Here is a 19,691-nt window from a genome sequence, read left to right as displayed (position 1 = left end):
CGGTTTCTAGACATTAGAGTTACGATGACGTAGCGGTAAATCTCAAGTGCTGTTCACATTAAAAAAAATTAAGAAGATCTTTTATTATATAATAAGCATAAATATTTGTATTTTATGTAAAGAAAACAGATCGTTATCTGGGGCGCAGCCACGATAGTACGAGAAACGCGCTAGAGCCAGTGATCAATCTCGGCTATCCTGTAGTTCGCCCTTAGGTTAGGCCTCGCAGGTATTAACGGCTATTACATTCGGTGGCTTTGGGCCTTTGGCCTTTGTAGGACCTTGAAAATCACCGTCAGGCCGTCGGGCTGTGGACCACGGGTTAAAATTTTAACACACAACCGTAAGTTTGCGTCCGAGCTCTCCTGCAGGTCGGGTTCTACTCACACCAAAGTTCGCCCTTTGCCCTTTCGTCACCTACCTAAACACTTCTGCGGTCCAAGTGTCACGATGCCACGAGGAAAGCTGATACTGCATGCTGAAAGCTGATACGACGGACGATACTTTTCAGACAAGTCGAAACCCGGCCGAGGATTATTTAATACCAATAAAACTAAAAAGGAACAGAAAATTATAAAAGGATTTAGAGGTTTCCATACCTAACTTACACTAAATCGGACACCTGGTAGCCATATCACGAACAAACTGTCACGGTCAGATACAAAAAGGTGACAAACAACTTACATTATTTACTCCCATGGTCACATATCGTAAACTACATTCAAGATAAAAAGAAGCGGAAAGGAGAAATCTCCTCAATTGGAAACTATTTTACTAACATATCACGCGGTCTTGGGGGCGTGGCGGCTACTGCTGGACATATTGCACTGATATACGAGATGCTGACGGTATCTCGCACTCTTAAATATCAGAAAACGACCATATTTGAAAAGTTGTGCATTATAAAGGTGTCAAATTGTCTTATTTGTAAAATAGCCTCGAATTTCCAAAGAAAATAAGTGTTCCGTTTGTCAAAACAAAGTTTTGCACGGAACACTAATAATTTGCTATTTCTTATATTTTCCCTCACTGCCCCATTTGAGTGCAATACCATATATTGCAGAACATCAGCACTTATTTCAAGTGGAGCGATAGATCAGCTCGATCAGCTTTAGTCGGCAAACTATAAGTGCTAAACCCATAACTCTCGAGTAGGTATCGCTTTAATGCAACTATGTTGGCTTGGCAGTACATACTCATCGGGGATGAAAGTTGCAAACCTTGTACATTGTCTGAATTGCCATTTAAGTGCGCCGCACTGTGATATAAAGGGATCCAGTAGATATTTTCGCCGAGTAGCTTGCTATTGTTCTATATTGGCAAATGTACTATACTGCCCTGCTAAGCCGAAATGCGTTAAGTCTGAGATACGCCTTTTTGTTTTTTTTAAACCATTCGATAGCTGTTACAATTTTGCGTCTAATGGTATAAGCCAAATAGGGCTATTTTAATTAAAACATAAAATAAAACCACTAAGAAAATTTTGCATATCTCAATTTTTCCTTAAATTACTAAGAGAGTAGGCGGCATGTCGATTTTATGAAGCCAAATAACCGTATATTGACATACGCTAAAACCACTTAAAAATGGTCGATAACATTTTTATAGAATTTCGAAAGCAACAAGCGCTAAGTTCTTCCTTTGAACTCGTTTCGGAGTTACCGCTTTTACGCTTAGTAACTGTCGATATTGTTCTTTCTCTGAGAATTGAGATATGGCAAAACCAATACATCGTACCTACGTGTTAAAATGGACTGTAAAGTCTTTCATATTAAGAATCACATCGCACTTACGTTTCACATTAGACATGACGGTACACATTGAAAATAAAATGTTAACACCAAAAAACTGATGACAGATAACTTTTATGAGTGGCAAGACTACACGCACGGCCCAATACAAACCTTCCCGGTTGTCACCACGACCTTATATTAGTGACATTGTATAAGTGGAAGTTAGCAAGGGCAGTTTTGAAATTAGCTACAGAATTAAGTAGTTTCGTTGATGAATCCATTAAGGCTAACATTGTAGGCGCAAAATTCTTGAAATTAGACAAACTGCCACCTCCAAGTAAAATTAATTTAGCATATTATAATTTTTGTACTAACACTATATGGGTTCTGTTCTGTGCCTGAAATAAATATTTTCAATTTCAATTTCATAAAGCAGTCCCAGCGGAAATATTATACAAAAAAGAAAATATTTTAAAACGGTTTAATCTCTGCTAATAGGATGTCTTTTTGGCGGGGACTGCCAACATTTGACTATGTTTTTTTTTTCATAAAAAACAAAATAATTCTTAGTTTTTTTTCTGTTCCTTGTTGCTATTACTAATAAAATTGTAAAACAATAACTGGATATTTTTTTTTTACCAACCATCAAGGTATTTATGTCGAATAATATGTATATATTTTTTGTATGGAGCGGTATATGACTAAATTAAGGCTAAAAGCAGTATCTCAATGTTTAAGTTCCTCTTTTTTAATCAAAATAGCCACATCTCACAAAATACGTATAATAGTGAATTTAATGTAAAATCTGGATATGTAAATAATTTCTTTGGTCAAAATTATGTACATATACGTTTAAACATCTTGTACACGTATAATACAAGAGTGGTGCTACAGATCAAACCCATCTGAACTGTTACCGTTACTTTGTACTTGTGGACAAATATTTTTATTAAAGTCTGGGATTTAAACTAATTTTTGAGGTAACTTGCCCACTCATATATTTCGCCTTTATTCACTCAGCATTTTTGTTTGCCACACTGAGCAATATAGGTACAGATTTTAAATATGTTAAAGTTTTGATATTGTTTCGACATACAACATTTATACCACTTGCAGTGCATTTCGGGCGCAAAAATCAGCGCGAGCAATCATATTAATATCAAAACCTCGACAGAGTTTCAAACGATAATACCGGTCACTGTCACTATTTGAACAATAGTGAAGTAAACAGAATAAGTTTAAACAAAAGCATTGTTTACTTATCCCGACTGGAAAAGTTTTACGATAAAGCAGCGTTGCTTTGAAAACTTTATTTGATAATAAAATAAATTCTCTGCCTCTGGCTGGCCTTGGTCGGCCGGCCAGAGAGGAGTCGTTAGAGCTATATGCTCCAAGGGTGTGAAACATGCATAAGACGCGAGTTGGCACAGTGGCTGTTACCCTATATCTATAGAAAGCGGCGCACACCTCTCAACACCCCTGAGCCGCTCACACCGGTGTTGCCATTGAGCCATGCCATGCTAGATGTCCCTTTTTGTGGGGGCGAGTCACCGTCTGCCGGAAATAAAATTGAATACCGTTTTATTAGGCACGCGGCCGTTTTTTATCCCATAGCCCAGTTTAGTCCATCGCTTTCACCCAACAGCTTAGGTCATTTCAACTCATTTCAAATAGTCCTCACACCCTGGCGGGTGCTGCCTCTGCGTGCGTCCCATGACATGGGTAAGGGCAGCATCCGCTCGGTGTACCCCTTACAATTCATTAAAGTGTCAAAGGGGCCTCTACTTGTTGGCTTCGGCTCCGCGCTCGCCTCCCAAAGGTCCGGAACACCGTTATTCCGTGATGGGAAAGAAATACAAATAAATAAATTCGAAACGGTTAGGGTCTTTTTCTAGAGAACCAACTAGAATTCGTGAGTAATAATGCAAGAAGTAGATATAACTTAAAATTCCACTGCAGCTAAAACACGACTCGGTTTCATACAAGTTTAAATACGGAAATAGCCTATTTACCGAAGACCACTTTAGTGCCCGATCTATATCCATCTATAATTCCAACTGGTCTTTAGCAATAATAAATGTTCGGGAGTCGAATGCCTTAATCGTGGAGATGAATGGGCTGAGGCTTTTCAACCGTATGTACAAAATTGAGTAGGTAAAGGAGATTGCCGTTTTATGTATGGAAGTCATACCGCCTTTGAATACGCATTAAACCGTTTATATGAAGAAAATAAAGGGCAGATCATGTTTTACCAAGTTTCTGAAATTCATCCCGGGAAAACGTACATAATCGAGTTTCATTTCGTGATTTTAAGGTTATATTTTGAAGTACTATAAATACCTACGTTTTAGCTGGTTTGAATTTGACGGATATACCTAATACGCATCCTGTTAAGCAATTCTATTTTCTAATACCATTGATTCAAACTTAGCCAATTTTGCTTGTATGGTGGGGTGAGCCGCTAAAGGATATGTACCTATATTCTTGGCAATTTGATTGAAAATTGTTTGAAGCGAGACGAAAGTTTATTTCAATAAATTATACTTCATGGAAGTTCGTTAACTTTTTTCAATCGCGCACGTCATTTTGTTTAAGAAAAGCAATTTATCTGCGGGCAGCTATCGGCGATCCCGTCTCGAGAGGATGTTTATTTTCACTTTTCCGAATAAATTTGGTTTAAGTCGGCCTTAATTCATCGAAGCTTTACTGTTTGAATTACGAAAACATTCGATTTTAGCTAAAGTAATTATGCTTGCGAAGATTCTTCAATCAAATCACAAATTAAATTAAATTAATTTCTACGAAATGCTTTGCAGTCATTCTTGCGTGAAAATTTGACGCATTACAATTAAATTGAAAAATGTACACGGAACTGAATTCATGCGAACGTGATGCGCAGCTAATCTTATCTTATACCTTTAAACGAGCAATTCTTGTATATCTTTATATATATATTTCGGGGATCTCGGAAACGGCTCTAACGATTTCGATGAAGTTTTCTATATAGAGGTTTTGGGGGCGAAAAATTGATCTAGCTAGGTCTTATTCTTCCTTAGGTTCTTAGGAAAACGCGCATTTTTAAGTTTTTATATGTTTTTCGAGCGAAGCTCGGTCTCTCAGATATTTTAAATTAAATTCTGATTTGATTGTTTGTGGCTGAATTAAGGCGTTGTTTGTTATTTTATTGACCAAATATTGTGCCTTTATTGTAATTATCCTGTTTTCAAATAGGTTTGCAAAGTTTACGATTAAATCTTAATCTAATATACATTGATAGAAAAATCTTTGTAATTTTAATAAGCATAATTTTAAACGAAATAGGCTTAACCGCGCAAGTTAATCAAAAATTACCACGCCGTTTCGGACTTATTGTTATACATAATTCTTGTTCAAGTCATGCCATGGGTTATGCGACACGCGGTGATTGATTTAAAGTGCGGATGTTAGAAAATAATGCCCTGAAGTCCCTTCTATATGTTACTAATTAGGTCTAACATCTACATTGTGTAACTAGTTAGTAATAGCATCCAATCCATCCATTAGGTACTTGTATGACGATGGTTTAAGAGAAAATAGTAAATGCCTAACTGAAGCCTAGGCAAATGGATGCGTTGCGACCCATATTGTGTCAGTGATGTCATAACTCACCCATTCATGACTCTATTTGGCACATACTCGTAGTAAATAGAATACGGCAAAATAGATTTGGGGTTTTTATTATTTTCAGGTCACGTATTTTTTGTGCATAACTGTTTTGACACACCTCAAGTAGGTAGTCTAATATTATTGTGTCATGTCAAATTAAATTACATTCATGTGTATTATGTATAAGAATTTGTACATAATTTAGGTAACTCGTGTTATCGTTCGTAGGATTTATTAAAGATTCATTACAATATTTAGTTTTTTTAAACCCTATGAAGTGATCATCTTAAACACCTGGGTGTTTAAGATGATCCCTTCATAGGGTGGGGTTTAAAAAATAAATAAATATTGTAATGAATCCTTAATAAATTTAATATTTGTCGTTTCACAATAGAAATATAGATAAATCTGCTAGTAATAAACGATAACACTTCTGCACTACAAGTTAAAATAATGATTTTACGACAAATCTCGCTTAATGGGATCAACTTGTACACCTTTCCCCTACGTCTTACCTTATATCAACCGATCACAATAAATATATTTTGCCGAAAAATCCGACACAGCGTGTACGCCGCCATGACACTTCGACTGAGGTGCGGGGGTGTCGAGAGCTATTTAATGGCATAAACTCCTAGTAGATGCAGTTTGTTGTCTGCTCGCAATTGAAAAGGATCACCTAACCTCTTGGGATCAACTCATACACCTTTACCCTACTTGTTTTTTGGACAATCTTTCACAAATCGACCTAGCCCCAAACTAAGCAAAGCTTGTAATATGGGTACTAAGCGACGATATACATATTTAAATAGATAAATACATACCCATGACTCAGGAACAAATATCCGTGCTCATCACACAAATAAATGCCCTTACTGGGATTCAAACCCGGGACCATCGGCTTCCCACTACCCAGGCAGGGTCACTACCCACTAGGCCACGTCGTGTTTGACCAAATATATTTAAGTCCCCGGCAAGCTCGGCCGAATTGCCCCTTTCCATACAAACGTAGTTCCGCTCTCATTTTAAAACTACGTGTTAATGAAACTTTGCACATACAATGACATGAGGTATATCTAGGTCTGTAATTAGTTTATATAGCTCTAGTATATAAAACAAACGAAATAGAGTAAAAACAACTTTTGTATGAAAAAACTTAAATTCGCTGTATTTTTTTACTATGGTATCTGAAGCTACATAAACTAATTTTATTATAGACATAGATATACCTTATCCTATTGTAAGTACAAAGTTTCAGAGCAATCTTAGATTTAAAATGAGAGCGGAACTACGTTTGTATGGAGAACCGAGCTTGCCGGGGACCCATAAGAAACCTATCCAGTTTTACAAATAAGATACCAATATGATAGTTAGTAAGTAATCAATCATCACTCTCGCACCCATACCTACTTGTATCTGTGAGCGAGATACGCGAGGGGCGATACGCGATAAGCAAGATTATCTATTTTTATTATTTTAGTATTTTCTGAATCGAGATGATATATACATTTTACGGCAATTTCTTGTATACAAAGGTGCTAAGCGAATAGTATTGCTGACTGTACATCTATCCTATTCTATTTCCGTAGATTTATTATTACTTTCATTAATAAATTGTAACCTATTTTGTTACTATTTGCAATGATTTAATGATATAAATGTATTTACTGATGTTAACATGTAATATTTTAAGAATATTGTCAATAAGTAAATACGAGTATGAGTAAAAGCCATTTTAAGTCCTGCTTATTCCGCACTAATTTCTTATAGCATGTAGGTAATATAATAACTAATTTTCGAATATGCAATGTTTAAAAAAACGAATTAAACTTATAAAGTCAGGCAACTCGTAATCAACCAGTCAAATATTAAATGAAAAATTCTTGAATGTGAATTCTCAAGCAGCACGTTTTGTACGTAATTTGTGGATATCAAAATACATATTAAAAATTTTATACAAACATGATATACCGTTAGATTTTCTATGAATTTTAGCAATATATATCCCATGGTACCAATTTTTTCTTGTACAACGTCTTCTGGCAGTCTTTAAAAAGTTTTCCTGCAAAATATGTAGTTTTTTTTATTAGATAATCCAGATTATACCTTATGACGTCCTCTTTTCACAAAAGAAACAATTTTTCTAATTGTATTCAGATTGAGATAGTTCTGAGTCCGAGGTTCTTTAACTTTGGTAAATTTGACTTTTTGACGAAAAAATGCCTCCCATATAAAAACTACTTTCAGTGCTTGGAGTAGAGTCTTCCTGACTACCACAAATAGAAATGAGTATCAAGTAGTATTTTTTTTGATAAGATGACATTCTAATCTGCCTAAAACAGCTTGTAAAAATACAATGTTATGTTTCAAAGGGTTACTCTCATCATGATACATCGTAACACCATTGATTCCCAAAACTATGCGTACCTGCTAAGCAGAAGAGTGTACAAAATTCCAGTTCCGAGCACGAATACAATTTTTGCAAAACGTTTCCCCAGTCATCTCCACCCATACATATACAATGTGGTCACAAAATATTGTGACATTAAGAACGCATCCCTATCCGAAGCCAAGAGAAAACTTTTCAACTGGTTAAATAGCCAGAACTACCATGAAACTGAGCAAATAATGAAACGAGTTGTCTAAATTATACTCCATAATAATCCTTCAGGCTCGCTCGTACAGGCACTGAATGACATCAGACACAATCACTACACTTATACACATCATACTCACACACACATGACACACATCATGATTTTCTGGTACGCTCTTGAAATTGTAACTACAATGTAATAATTGTTAGTTAGTAAGTAATGTTAGTATTAGTTTTGCATGTATCTCATTTCATTTCATTTCATTCAATGTAAGAACTGTAAGATAAGAGACTTACTTTAGTTTAGACTTTTAGAGGGTACCCCTAAACTTGTTATGTAGTAAATCTGTAGAGCGGTCACCACGATACAGGCCTAGCCTAGTGTGGGACCACTGAGCCTGTTGTAATTTTAAAATCTTTCTTTTAATAAACAACTTTTTATTTATTATTTTATTTTACAAATACAGTTGTGACATTGTAGCGGGAAGCGAGTGAAGATTGTCAAAAAACGCTGTACAAGCAATGAAAGGAAATTTATTTGACGAAAACTCCCACAAACCCATACATTAGATAAAATACGATTTAATTTTTGTTATATAGTATTATATATTCAAATTATTAAAATAAAAAACTTCTTGAAAATGTACATACGGTAATAAGATATACCAGATCATTCACGACCACTTTTTTTCGTGGACTTACTTTACGTGGACTTAATTTTTTATTATTATTATCTAATTAGCATCTTCATAATATATGCATACTATGCGTGTGTAATGTGTGTATGTGTGTGTAATGTTGATAATATAAGTTGAAAAAAAACCGGCCAAGTGCGAGTCGGACTCGCCCACCAAGGGTTCCGTACTTTTTAGTATTTGTTGTTATAGCGGCAACAGAAATACATCATCTGTGAAAATTTCAACTGTAGCTATCACGGTTCCTGAGATACATCCTGGTGACAGACGGACAGCGGAGTCTTAGTAATAGGGTCCCGTCTTTACCCTTCAGGTACGGAACCCTAAAAAGTACCTCTCTGCCGTTAAGTGCTAAAGTAAGGTTGGCTGGAGGGTGCGCGGGCGGCGCAGCACAGGTCGCCCGCAGTGTGGATCCCACGCCGTACCACGAACGGTCCGACACTAGCTTCGGCCGCCACTCCGGGGGTTCTGAAACAACACACCAATTCAATAGGTACGGTAATCTTAAGTACACAGATTTATGGGTAAATACCTACATAGGTACCAAGTTACTGACATAACATGCCCTTATCGGGATTCAGGCCCAGGGCCTCCAGCTTTGTAGGTACCAACTTAATATCTACCGATTATATTATGATGGCCGTTCTGTTATGAGTGAAAATAAAAAAATTGTTCCACATAAAAATTGGCCACACACACATTTCAATAGCATCTCGGTTAGATTATCATTTTATTTAATACGCCCGCACGTACATGATATTTAGGTATAGAGGTATACAGTTGAGTGCCTATTTGTGCTAAATGAACGTGTAAGCTACTTAAATTCAGGTAAATAGGTTAACTAACTACGATAAGAAGACGAGCGTGATGCGCTGAGACTCAACCAAAATAAGATTATCCGTTTTTAGTGTTCCGTGCGAAACTTTGTTTAGAAAAACGGAACATTTATTTTTAAATATGAACATCTATCTGCTCCGACGTTCCTATTTTAAATTAAGTAAGTATCATGGTTCTAAGCCATTATTCTCAAAATGTTAGAGACGACTCAGCTTGTAATCTGCACTACCATCAATGGCATTATCAACAGTGATTGAGAGCATGATTGTATCATAGGGTCGTCCGTCGCATCGCTCAATTAACTATGGATGTTCAGTGAAAATCGCTCTGCCGCAGAGCGGCGCGCCGGGCTTGATTGATTTGGTGAAAATAGAGCACTGGCGTTGGGTTTAATATACATATATAATGGTCATCATATATCTTAACAATTTTGCACCTTAGCGTATTACCATAGGGATTAACTAAGAACACCTCTTTGAGCGATATACTTACGTCATTTTTTAATCTTTAGAATGACAACTTCTATTGAAGCTTTTCTAAAAAAAACTTGTACAAAATTTTATGAAATTAATAATTTCCCAACTATAGTTAGTTACTTTAATAATTATGGAATATAATCTACAATAGTATTGTTAATCATTAAAAAATTGGTTCATCAACTAAGAGTCTTCACTTGCTTCAAATATACTTACTTAAAAATAAATAAATGTATGTGTCTTTTCTGCGCCTGAAAATTGAGAACATTGATGGTATGAATTCCCACAAATTTGATGCTCCCGAAAATTATTTTAGGACCGCTTTCGGTTTGGGGATAAATAGGTCACAACCAGAATTAGGTTTCAGTAACAGCCGGGTATAGTAGTAATTTTTCGTTTTTGTCAGTGTATGATCCAAATAGCTTTCTCGAATTAAGACGCTTACGACATAGCCTTGACGCGCAGAAAGCGGTCACTTTGCGCATAGAATATTAGACCGGTGTTAGTTCAAAGTACAAGCGCTTCACTGTTTTGGAAGAAACTTTGCTTCGTTTGTCCGGGTTGTTCATGACAGCAGTCGTAAACCCGAGTCAGAAGCCTTCGGGCCGGTTAAAAGCTCACAGCAAATTGCTTAACACATATGACAAAGTTACAATGAAGTCTAGTTTCCTCTGTGTTTTTAGGTCAGTTGGCAGTTACCTGCGACCGTTTTTTTTGGTTTAGGTATGAAATCTTGGGTTTACAAGGAAGCAACTGAAAAAGCGTTAAGATGAGGAGTTTATCACATTACGTATTATTTATTTATTTTATTTTATTTATTTTATTTATTATTATAAGATTAAATATCTACCATGGCTTATTAATTATATTCAGCAGATATTGTTCTAACGTGTTTAAATTTTAAATAAACCCTACCAGAATTCACAAAGAAGATTTAGCCACAAAGTCCACAAAGAGCGGTAGGTTTTGCCTTCCCAACGATACTGCTGATCTGGACTGTTATTTCTGTAGTTTACCGAGAAAAAGCACGCACATTCGCCGGCGGCGAAACCAAGTTGTTGTGACCTTATATAAATAACAACCATTAAGATATTGAGGTCACGGTTATTCTGGTTCCTACGAGAATCTCCGAACGCGATGAGAATACAGGGTCTGCTCGTGATAGAATCCACCCAAACTAAATTTACCTTCGGCGCTGAAACTTTGCTTTTTTTACTGTGTTGCAGCCGAGTAAGACAATATGGATGAGGCTAGATGTTGTTTTTCTGGATATGTGTTCGATGTATCTGCAAACTAACCTAAAATAAATCGGCTAATCGCGTATCGGATCAGGCAATATTGAGGGTTCCGTATACAATATGATATACATAGCTATCCGACTTACCAGATGCGTATTTTGCCACGAAAAAGTTTTTGTAAAAGGCACTAAAGCCACTACAGACACTAAATAACCAGTAATGTTCCAAATATTTTATACCCGACTACGGGAACGGATAGCGTCAAAATTACAAAACATAAATTTTTCGAATCATTAATTAACTTTACCTAAGTTTTTTTTTCTAATTTACGAGGAGATACTAATAAAAAAAAACTTGTGTCTGTTTACTGGCGGTACATACAAAATTTATGTAAAAAGGGGTCCCAAACAAAAATTGACGTTAAATACTAGGCATAATTTTAAATCAATAGAACTTGTGATTCTGAGTAGAAACTCAGAATCACAAGAGATCCTTATCAGAGGGCCTTATATATACGTAGGGCCCTAGGGTCAGTAGGTCTGTTCGCGGCGGACGGTAAAAGGCCTGACGGGTGTTCGCTAGTGCCATGGTTTCTGAGGCGGCCCTTGGCATGGGACGTGACGTGTGTCACGTGTGTCGATACGCTGGTCGAGCGTACACCCGTCCTATGTACAGCATTCTGCCAGAAAGCCAGGTACAGTCGCAGACGACGCCCAAACCGACAAGTGCCGCAAATAATTGAACAACAATTATGTATTTGTGGCACTGGCGGTTGAGACATTTGGTCCTTGGTCGTCAGACACCAAAAAACTAGTGAAAGAAATTTCACAGAAACTTACTGGTGTGTCTGGCGACCTCCGGGCAGGGGCGCTTTTTGCCCAAAGACTAGGCTTAGCCCTGCAAAGAGGGAATGCGGCCAGTGTCTTCGGAACAATGCCTCGGGCAACAATAGGGTTAGTTAGCGATACTTATGTAAGAGTTTTTTTTCGTGTTTTTTTTATGTATTGTGTTTTTGTGTTACGTAGCATCTTGCGTAGGCGAACAACGCGCGAACGCGAACCGAAGCGATGCGACGCGGATAAATCAATTATTTGATACTCATAGAAGTGTCCTAAATACGTAAGCGATCTCGTTGCGATTTGCACGCGAACGTCGGGCGCGGCGCGGCGAGACGCGGCGCCGAAGAAGGAACCCGTTCTTATAAGTATATTTATACCTATGTAAGTGCCTAGGTGAGCGATCTCGACGCGATGGCGAAGCCGCGCGCCGCTTCGCTTTCGCGCGATGAACGCTCACCTAGTACACTTCCATACGTATCAACGGTTTGTTTCTTCCTCGCCGCTTCGCTTCGCGTTCGCGAGTTGTTCGCCTACGTAAGACGCAGCCTTAGGTTTTAGTTTGTAGTATGTAAGGATTTAATGGAGTTAATGTAATATGTAATTGGAAATGACTTGTAAGGATAATAATGAATAATGCTTGGTCAAATGATGAAACCAAGTAGACATTCAATTTCTAAAAGATAACTTAAGTGAATTATCTTAAAAAAATATCATCCATCATCCTTACCACTGGTGAAAATACTACTTCAAGAATTTCGCTGATAGAGCAAGAATAAATAATAATATTATCTGGTACAAGTAAAAACTTCGAAATTGTGTCTTGCGGTTGTAAGCCTTCAGCTATTCAAGAACAGTTTCGGCCTTTATTAGGTACATCTTTGGGCACCTATTTTCGTTCCAATTATATAAAGATTGGCCGTTTTGTTCCTAATAACAGAGGTAATTTCAGCGCTGCAGACTACCAAGGGGTTACATACAATGTTATGAAACACGTATTACCATCATAACCTACAAAAGGATGCCATTTGTCGTATCGAAGTGTGACATTTTGGCTGCAGGCCAACAGTACAGTCGCCATCAGATATATCGGAGCGGCCGAGGTGTACATAATATCTGAACACGCACTCTAATGCCTTGACAATAGAGGCTTGTTCAGATATTTATGAGCATCTTGGCCGCTCCGATATATCTGATGGCGACTGTACCTAAAAGAACAGTAGGATTGTGGGCTACCTGCAAAAAGCTGCAGGATAACGAATCGCCGCGCCGCTGCGCTAAAGCAGGAACCATTCCAATCTTGTGCCGAGCGCAGCAAGTCGGAAGAGCCATTATAAGAGCGATCTCCATTAAACCATAGTTGTTGGACATCCGGAGGTCGAATTACCTTGGTCCTTAAGAATTTGCGTGACCGCGCACACGCAGCGAATGGGAATAGATCCACGACCAGCATCTCGTTATACTCGCCAGTTGGTCGCTAGACGAGCGAAACGACAATGTAACTACTATTATTTCGTCGATACGAAAATTCCGCTATAGTTCTTATCTCGCCAAGCTAAAGAAATGTGCTTTAGCAGCAGCCGCCGAAAACACATTTTCCCGCATTTTCGTTAGTCATAATTTATTTGGTTCAGAACCGCGTAACTTTTCAGGGTTGCCATAAAACAAACCTAACCTAACCTAACATATTTATAGGATAACCTTACAAAAATCCTGAAAAGTTCACGGTTTCAGTTTTAGGACTAATGATAATATGACAAACAATTAATTATGACAAAACTTGTGAAACAAAGGGACCCCTGCACATTAATTGAAAAGATTTACCATATCATGCGTGGCCGGGTTTTATCGTGTACAGTCTTTAAGTTGCAATGTCGTGATTTCTAAGATAGCGATGAGTGAAATCATGTTATCTCTCTGTAACATAGTGAAACAGCTGCGTTCGCGATTACCCAGCGTTCGTGATTACCCGGCCTTCCCCTACAATACAAAAATGTTTTTAAAATTAACGGTGAGAACCTAAAACTCGTTCTTGGCCACGCCGCTGGGTCCAAAGATCCCGATCATACTCGCAGCGGTTCCACGCTGTAATTATGGTGATTTTTAGGGTTCCGTACCCAAAGGGTAAAAACGGGACCCTATTACTAAGACTCCGCTGTCTGTCTGTATGTCTGTATATCTGTCTGTCTGTCCGTCTGTCACCAGGCTGTATCTCATGAACCGTGACAGTTGAATTTTTTACAGATGGTGTATTTCTGTTGCCGCTATAACAACAAATACTAAAAACAGAATAATAGCTCCGATACAACAAACGTGATCTTTTTGCCGTTTTTTTTCGTAATGGTACGGAACCCTTCGTGCGCGAGCCCGACTCGTACTTGGCCGGTTTTTTATTTCCCGTAAAAAGTGGGTATACGACCACTGACGAGGTTGTCCGATATGAGAGCGTATTTATAAGTACTAGATTTACCATTACATGTAGGTGTGTAGTATTGCAATTTGGAACGTATGTATGTGTGGTATTCACACCTCTCCCTAGGGATACCTGAACATGATTGAGAAATTAGTAGGCATTTGCAAAGGCAGCGTAGGGAGGTACAGCGGATGTAAACAAACGTGCTCGAAATAAGGTGCCAAGCGTTATTCGTAGTATTTAAACCGACTTGCCTCTCAGGATCTGTTATTTCTGCTCTACCCTCTCTGCTTTCTGCTGTTATTGGCGATCGTGACCGTACATAATTATACTATAACGTCAAGGGATCAATAGTTGTACCAGGATTAAATTAAACGGGAATGGATTAGCAGATAAATTTACGACAGATGGTTTGGTTGGACTTTATTTATTTGCCGTGTGTACTGTGTAATAAATCCTGAACGGAATACTAAGCCTGGAATAATACTGTATACGTAATGAAACAATCTGCCCGATTGTAATCGAATTGTTTCAGTTGAGACTACAATTAAATCTACTAAGCGTACCTACCTAACGTGTACTTTTCAGGGTTCCGTAGAAAAAATAGCAAAACGGAACCCTTAGGTATAGGTTCGTCATGTCCGTCTGTCTGTCCTTCCTTCCGTCCGTATCTACTACAATAGGGCAATAGCGCACATGGGGTAAATTGCCTAAGACATCGCTGAGCTTGGACGTGCTCATTGGTCCCAATTACGCGTCTATCCCGATCAGAAATCGTTTATCCTTCTTTTGGCCTCAGAAATGGGTGGTTAAAATCTTTCGGGTTCCTCGTGCGGACCGTGTACTATCCTAAATCTCGAGTAAATGTTGGGGTTTTAGCATGACAATCTTTACTTTTGCCGTGAACAAATACAATGTATACGATGTTAATTCAAAGTCAAGACACGTAGACATATTCACCGATGGACCATGACCGAAAGTACACTACTCGTTTTATTGATGTCTTGGGTGTACCGTAGCCCGTAGGTGACTCACGACCCCACGCATCCCTTTACAGCACTTTTGGCAACGTGGGCACTATACCCCTGACTTGAATTATTCATGCATAGTGCCTTAAATCTAAATGTAATGATCGTGATACAATTTTTATATTGAGCATTTGAGGATTTAGATTTCAGAAGCTTACTTTGCGTTAATCATAATTATATTATTAACATCATGTTTTAAAATATATTACAATTACAATTTATACATTGAATTTCATATTGTGTTAAATTTTATAATGGAATTTAATAATGTGTTTAATTTTACAATGAATATTATAAATGTGTTTAATTGAATAATTTAATCCTTACATTTTATTAAATTTTAATGTTTTACTATACAAACTGAATAATGCTTGACATGTCTATGTCTATTAGTTTCATATGAGATGGAATCAGTATCGTACGCCTCATGGTTTATTGATCATTGTCATCAAGACTATATAATCACTGCTTAAGCTAGCTTAAATATACTCATTAGATAAGGATTTGGTTCTGATTACAGAACGATTATAGTTTAGAATTAAATTCCATATAGGTATTTCAATAAGATTTACTATGTATATTGTTTTATATAAAATAGAAATGGTGATTAAATAATTCTTGTGCAAACCAGAGGTATTTTGACCAGTAAGTAGACCGTTAGCGAGTATCTGTGGTTCTTAATATCTAGCAAAAATCTGAATGGGGTTGATAACTAACAGGCCAAATCTAACGTACAATGGTATCAGAACGACATCTAACTGATGTCATTCTGATATAATCTAACTGATGTCATTCAGTTGTCGTACATTTTGCTCGTACTTGTTTGTACAAAAATTGGCGCACGAGACGCATGACAACTAAATAACATGACATCATTCAAATATTGTTCTGATGTCGGTGTACGTTCCAATTGGCTTGTAACTTACTTACATACATACATACATATAATCACACCTATTTCCCGGAGGGGTAGGCAGAGACCACGGATTTCCACTTGCTACGATCCTGACATACCCCTGATTCCCTGATTCTGTAACTTACTTGAATGTGAAATAACCTAAAAATAGACACAGTTTAACTGATAAAGGTTGTCTGTAGGACTGCAAAAGTTAAAATCAAGTTATTAAAACTGTCTGAGGGCAGACAATACGAAAATAATATACTTCAACAAGCCCAGAATGTTATAATATGTTGTTTAATTGAAGCTGGGAGTAAAGGGAGGTGCGATACCTGAACCACAAATTAAGTAGGTACGTAAGCCGCCGCGGTGGGCGTATCAAAATGTCTGAACAATACCCTCACATCACCAAGCCGCAATCCCCAAGTTAAAACAATTTATTGCGGTACTTGCGTAACTTTTTCTCAAAAGAACTATAGCAGCGCAACTTTAACGAGATATTTAATGAAATAATATGTCCGAATTAAATAACTTCAACATATTTATACCAGGAATCGGCATTTTATTATTCTAGCTCTTATTTATTATTTGCCAAGATTCTTGAGTTTTCTTTTAACATTTTATTCTTTTGTGTTTTCAACCGCAGTTTTCATAACGCTTCCCTTAAATCAAGTTAGTTAAATGTCGAGATTAGTAAATTTTAAACAGTTGTACGCCGTGTAGCCCAGTGGCTCACGATGTTTGCAAAATACATGCCTATTTATCTGTTTGTGTCGTACAGGGTTACACAACATATACCTAATTGGTTTTCCTTTCTGCCTCGACAATTCTACTATTAGAGTTAGGTTATCAAAATAAAAAGGGCTAATGTTACCGACAACTTCCAGCGACGCGAAGAGGATTTCGCAGCCGAAGCGGAGCGGTACCGGCCTGCCATCGCTGGCGCGCCCTGCTGCAGCACCATACACCGCGCTCCGGACCGGAATATCTGTCTTCATCTCTCTTACCGACAACTTCTAGCGGCGCGGAGCGGATCTCGGTGTGGAAGGTAGGTGCGTCCGCGGAAACCTCGCAGCGGAACCGGCCTGCCATCGCAGGCGTGGCCTGCTGCAGCACCACGCGCCGCGCCCCGGATCGGGATATCTGTCCACATAACACTTCCTTAATATCATGGCTTTCAGCAATACAATTAATGCTTTGAAAATAAAAGCTAGAGTTCTACTTAGAGGTTAGTGTAGGACCGCTTCTTCATACAAACGTAGTCCCTATTTTCCTCTCTGGATATTGATATTATAGATAACATTTTTACACCGTAGCTTGCTCCTTCGTTTGATTTTTTTCGATTTTTTATAATACTTAAAAATTTACAAATATTGTGAAATTTTTTTTTCTGATGTAAGTTCCTGTCATTTAGCCTATAGGTTAATACTGTGAGTGTCAGTTGTTCCAAAGCTCCTATACGTTTGTTAACATTTCTTAAGACAGAAAGTTTGACAGTTCAGTCCACGTTCAGTCGGTATTGTTGTTCCCAGCAAGCTCGGCTGAATTTCAACTTCCCATACAACCGGAGTTACATTCTCATTTTAAAACTACGTGTTGGATTGTAATGAAACTTTGCACATACAAAGACATGAGGTATATAGTTGATATAGCTCCAGTTTATAAAACAAACGAAATAGAGCAAAAACATATTTTGTATGAAAAAATTCGCTGTATTTTTTAACTATGGTATCTGAAGCTGCATAAAGTAATTGCAGGACTAGATATACCTTATCCAATTGTAAGTACAAAGTTTCACAGCAATCTAGCCAGTCGTTTTAAAATGATAGCGTAACTACGTTTGTATGGAGAACCGAGCTTGCTGGGGTCTCTTAAAGGTAATTGTAATACTTTTTTTCTATACCACGTTAGTGGCAAATAAACATAAAGCCCAACCTGATGGTAAACCGTACCGTATCCCATGGACGCGAACAACTCCAGGGGTATCACACGCGTGTTACCGATTACCGATCTTTCTAAATCTGCATGTACATTTTTTTAACGTACCTTATACTGTTGTCCCTTGAGAAAAACTGTGATACGGGCATTGAAGACACATCGGTTCCATATTTCGCATTAGGTTTTTTGTTTACAAAATAAATGTTATCGAACTGACGTCCCCTGGAGATCCAACGGGAGTGATAAACCTTGTCCATCAGAAGTTGTCAATTCATCGTGCTAACTATAAAATATTATGAGGATCCAAACAGACAATAACCCGCGGTTGGTAGCCCATACATAGTCAATAATATAATTTCATACGTGTATCAGTTATATAAAAACACTAGAAATGATAAAAAATAAAACTCACGTAATAAGACGTACAAAATTTCCAGTAACTCCACAGTCTAATAGATAAACATTGCCTTCAGAACGGTTTTGAAGCCATAAAGCCACAAACAACCTACACCGGAATGACACGAAATGATTATCTTGGTATTATGTTATATTTGTTGTATGAAATATTTCAAACCAGAAGGGTATGTGCTGAAAAAACGAAAAAAAAAACTTAATTCATGAAGCTCGGGGTTTAATTAATTGGCTGTTTGCTCCACTTTTTGATTAATCGTTTGTTTGCTCTAACGTTTTGCTTATGTTACCTCTAGAAAATTACTAAAGTTGTAGGTAGACAGCTGTTCAGAACGCATCCTAAAGGGGCCCTGACTATTAGTCCGCCGGGCGATATCGGCCTGTCAGTTATTCGGAACTGTCAAATTTTTGTCCTAATTGACAGGCCGATATCGTCCGGCGGACTGATAGTCAGTGAGCCCCTTAAGTCACGTCACGGACGGCCGATTGCGTCCGAAATTCGAAGATCGGTAACCATCGGATGCGTACCTATATAACGTCCGCCGACAGCAGCCAACGACAATATTTCAAAATATATTGAAGGACAAAGTTGTACTGTAATTTAATCCTAATTTATAAAATAAATATTTGTACACAAGTTTAAATAACAAGTCTTCATTGAAGATCCACTTAGGAATCCCTGCACTACCTAGAAAGGAGCCTAGGCTAGGCGTCAATAATAGCGATTTTCAGATATCTAAGAATATCTACACGTAGGTTATTAAATAGATTTGATTAACACATTAGTGCGAACTACGCGCTACGAGCGTAGCCGATAATACGGGAAAACCGTAGGTATGTCGCGAAAAGCGCCCACGAACATAGAACCTGCCTAGCAGGTCACAGGCAGTGAATGTGTTAATCAAACCGAATAAAGGATGACTCACGCTAGACCGGGCCGTGCTCGG

The 19,691-nt window shown here is 37.8% G+C and overlaps 2 protein-coding genes across 2 annotated transcripts in view; both read right to left on the bottom strand.

Annotated features, from left to right (window-relative positions):
* LOC134743238 (uncharacterized) overlaps positions 1-19,691 on the bottom strand; it is a 66,825-nt gene that overhangs the window by 9,479 nt on the left and 37,655 nt on the right. Inside the window, exons 3-4 of the mRNA XM_063676645.1 lie at positions 17,403-17,538; positions 9,004-9,137 (exon numbers count right to left, since the gene is read on the bottom strand). Coding sequence (XP_063532715.1) covers positions 9,004-9,137; positions 17,403-17,538 — 270 coding nt within the window. The remainder of the gene's footprint in view (positions 1-9,003; positions 9,138-17,402; positions 17,539-19,691) is intronic.
* Positions 1-19,691, bottom strand: part of LOC134743223 (uncharacterized) — a 281,924-nt gene that overhangs the window by 234,614 nt on the left and 27,619 nt on the right. The window lies entirely within an intron of this gene.

The sequence above is a fragment of the Cydia strobilella genome, chromosome 7 (genome assembly GCF_947568885.1).
Source record: "Cydia strobilella chromosome 7, ilCydStro3.1, whole genome shotgun sequence".
Taxonomy (NCBI): domain Eukaryota; kingdom Metazoa; phylum Arthropoda; class Insecta; order Lepidoptera; family Tortricidae; genus Cydia; species Cydia strobilella.
Note: the sequence above shows the minus strand (reverse complement) of the source record. Positions and strands in the feature narration are given on the sequence as shown.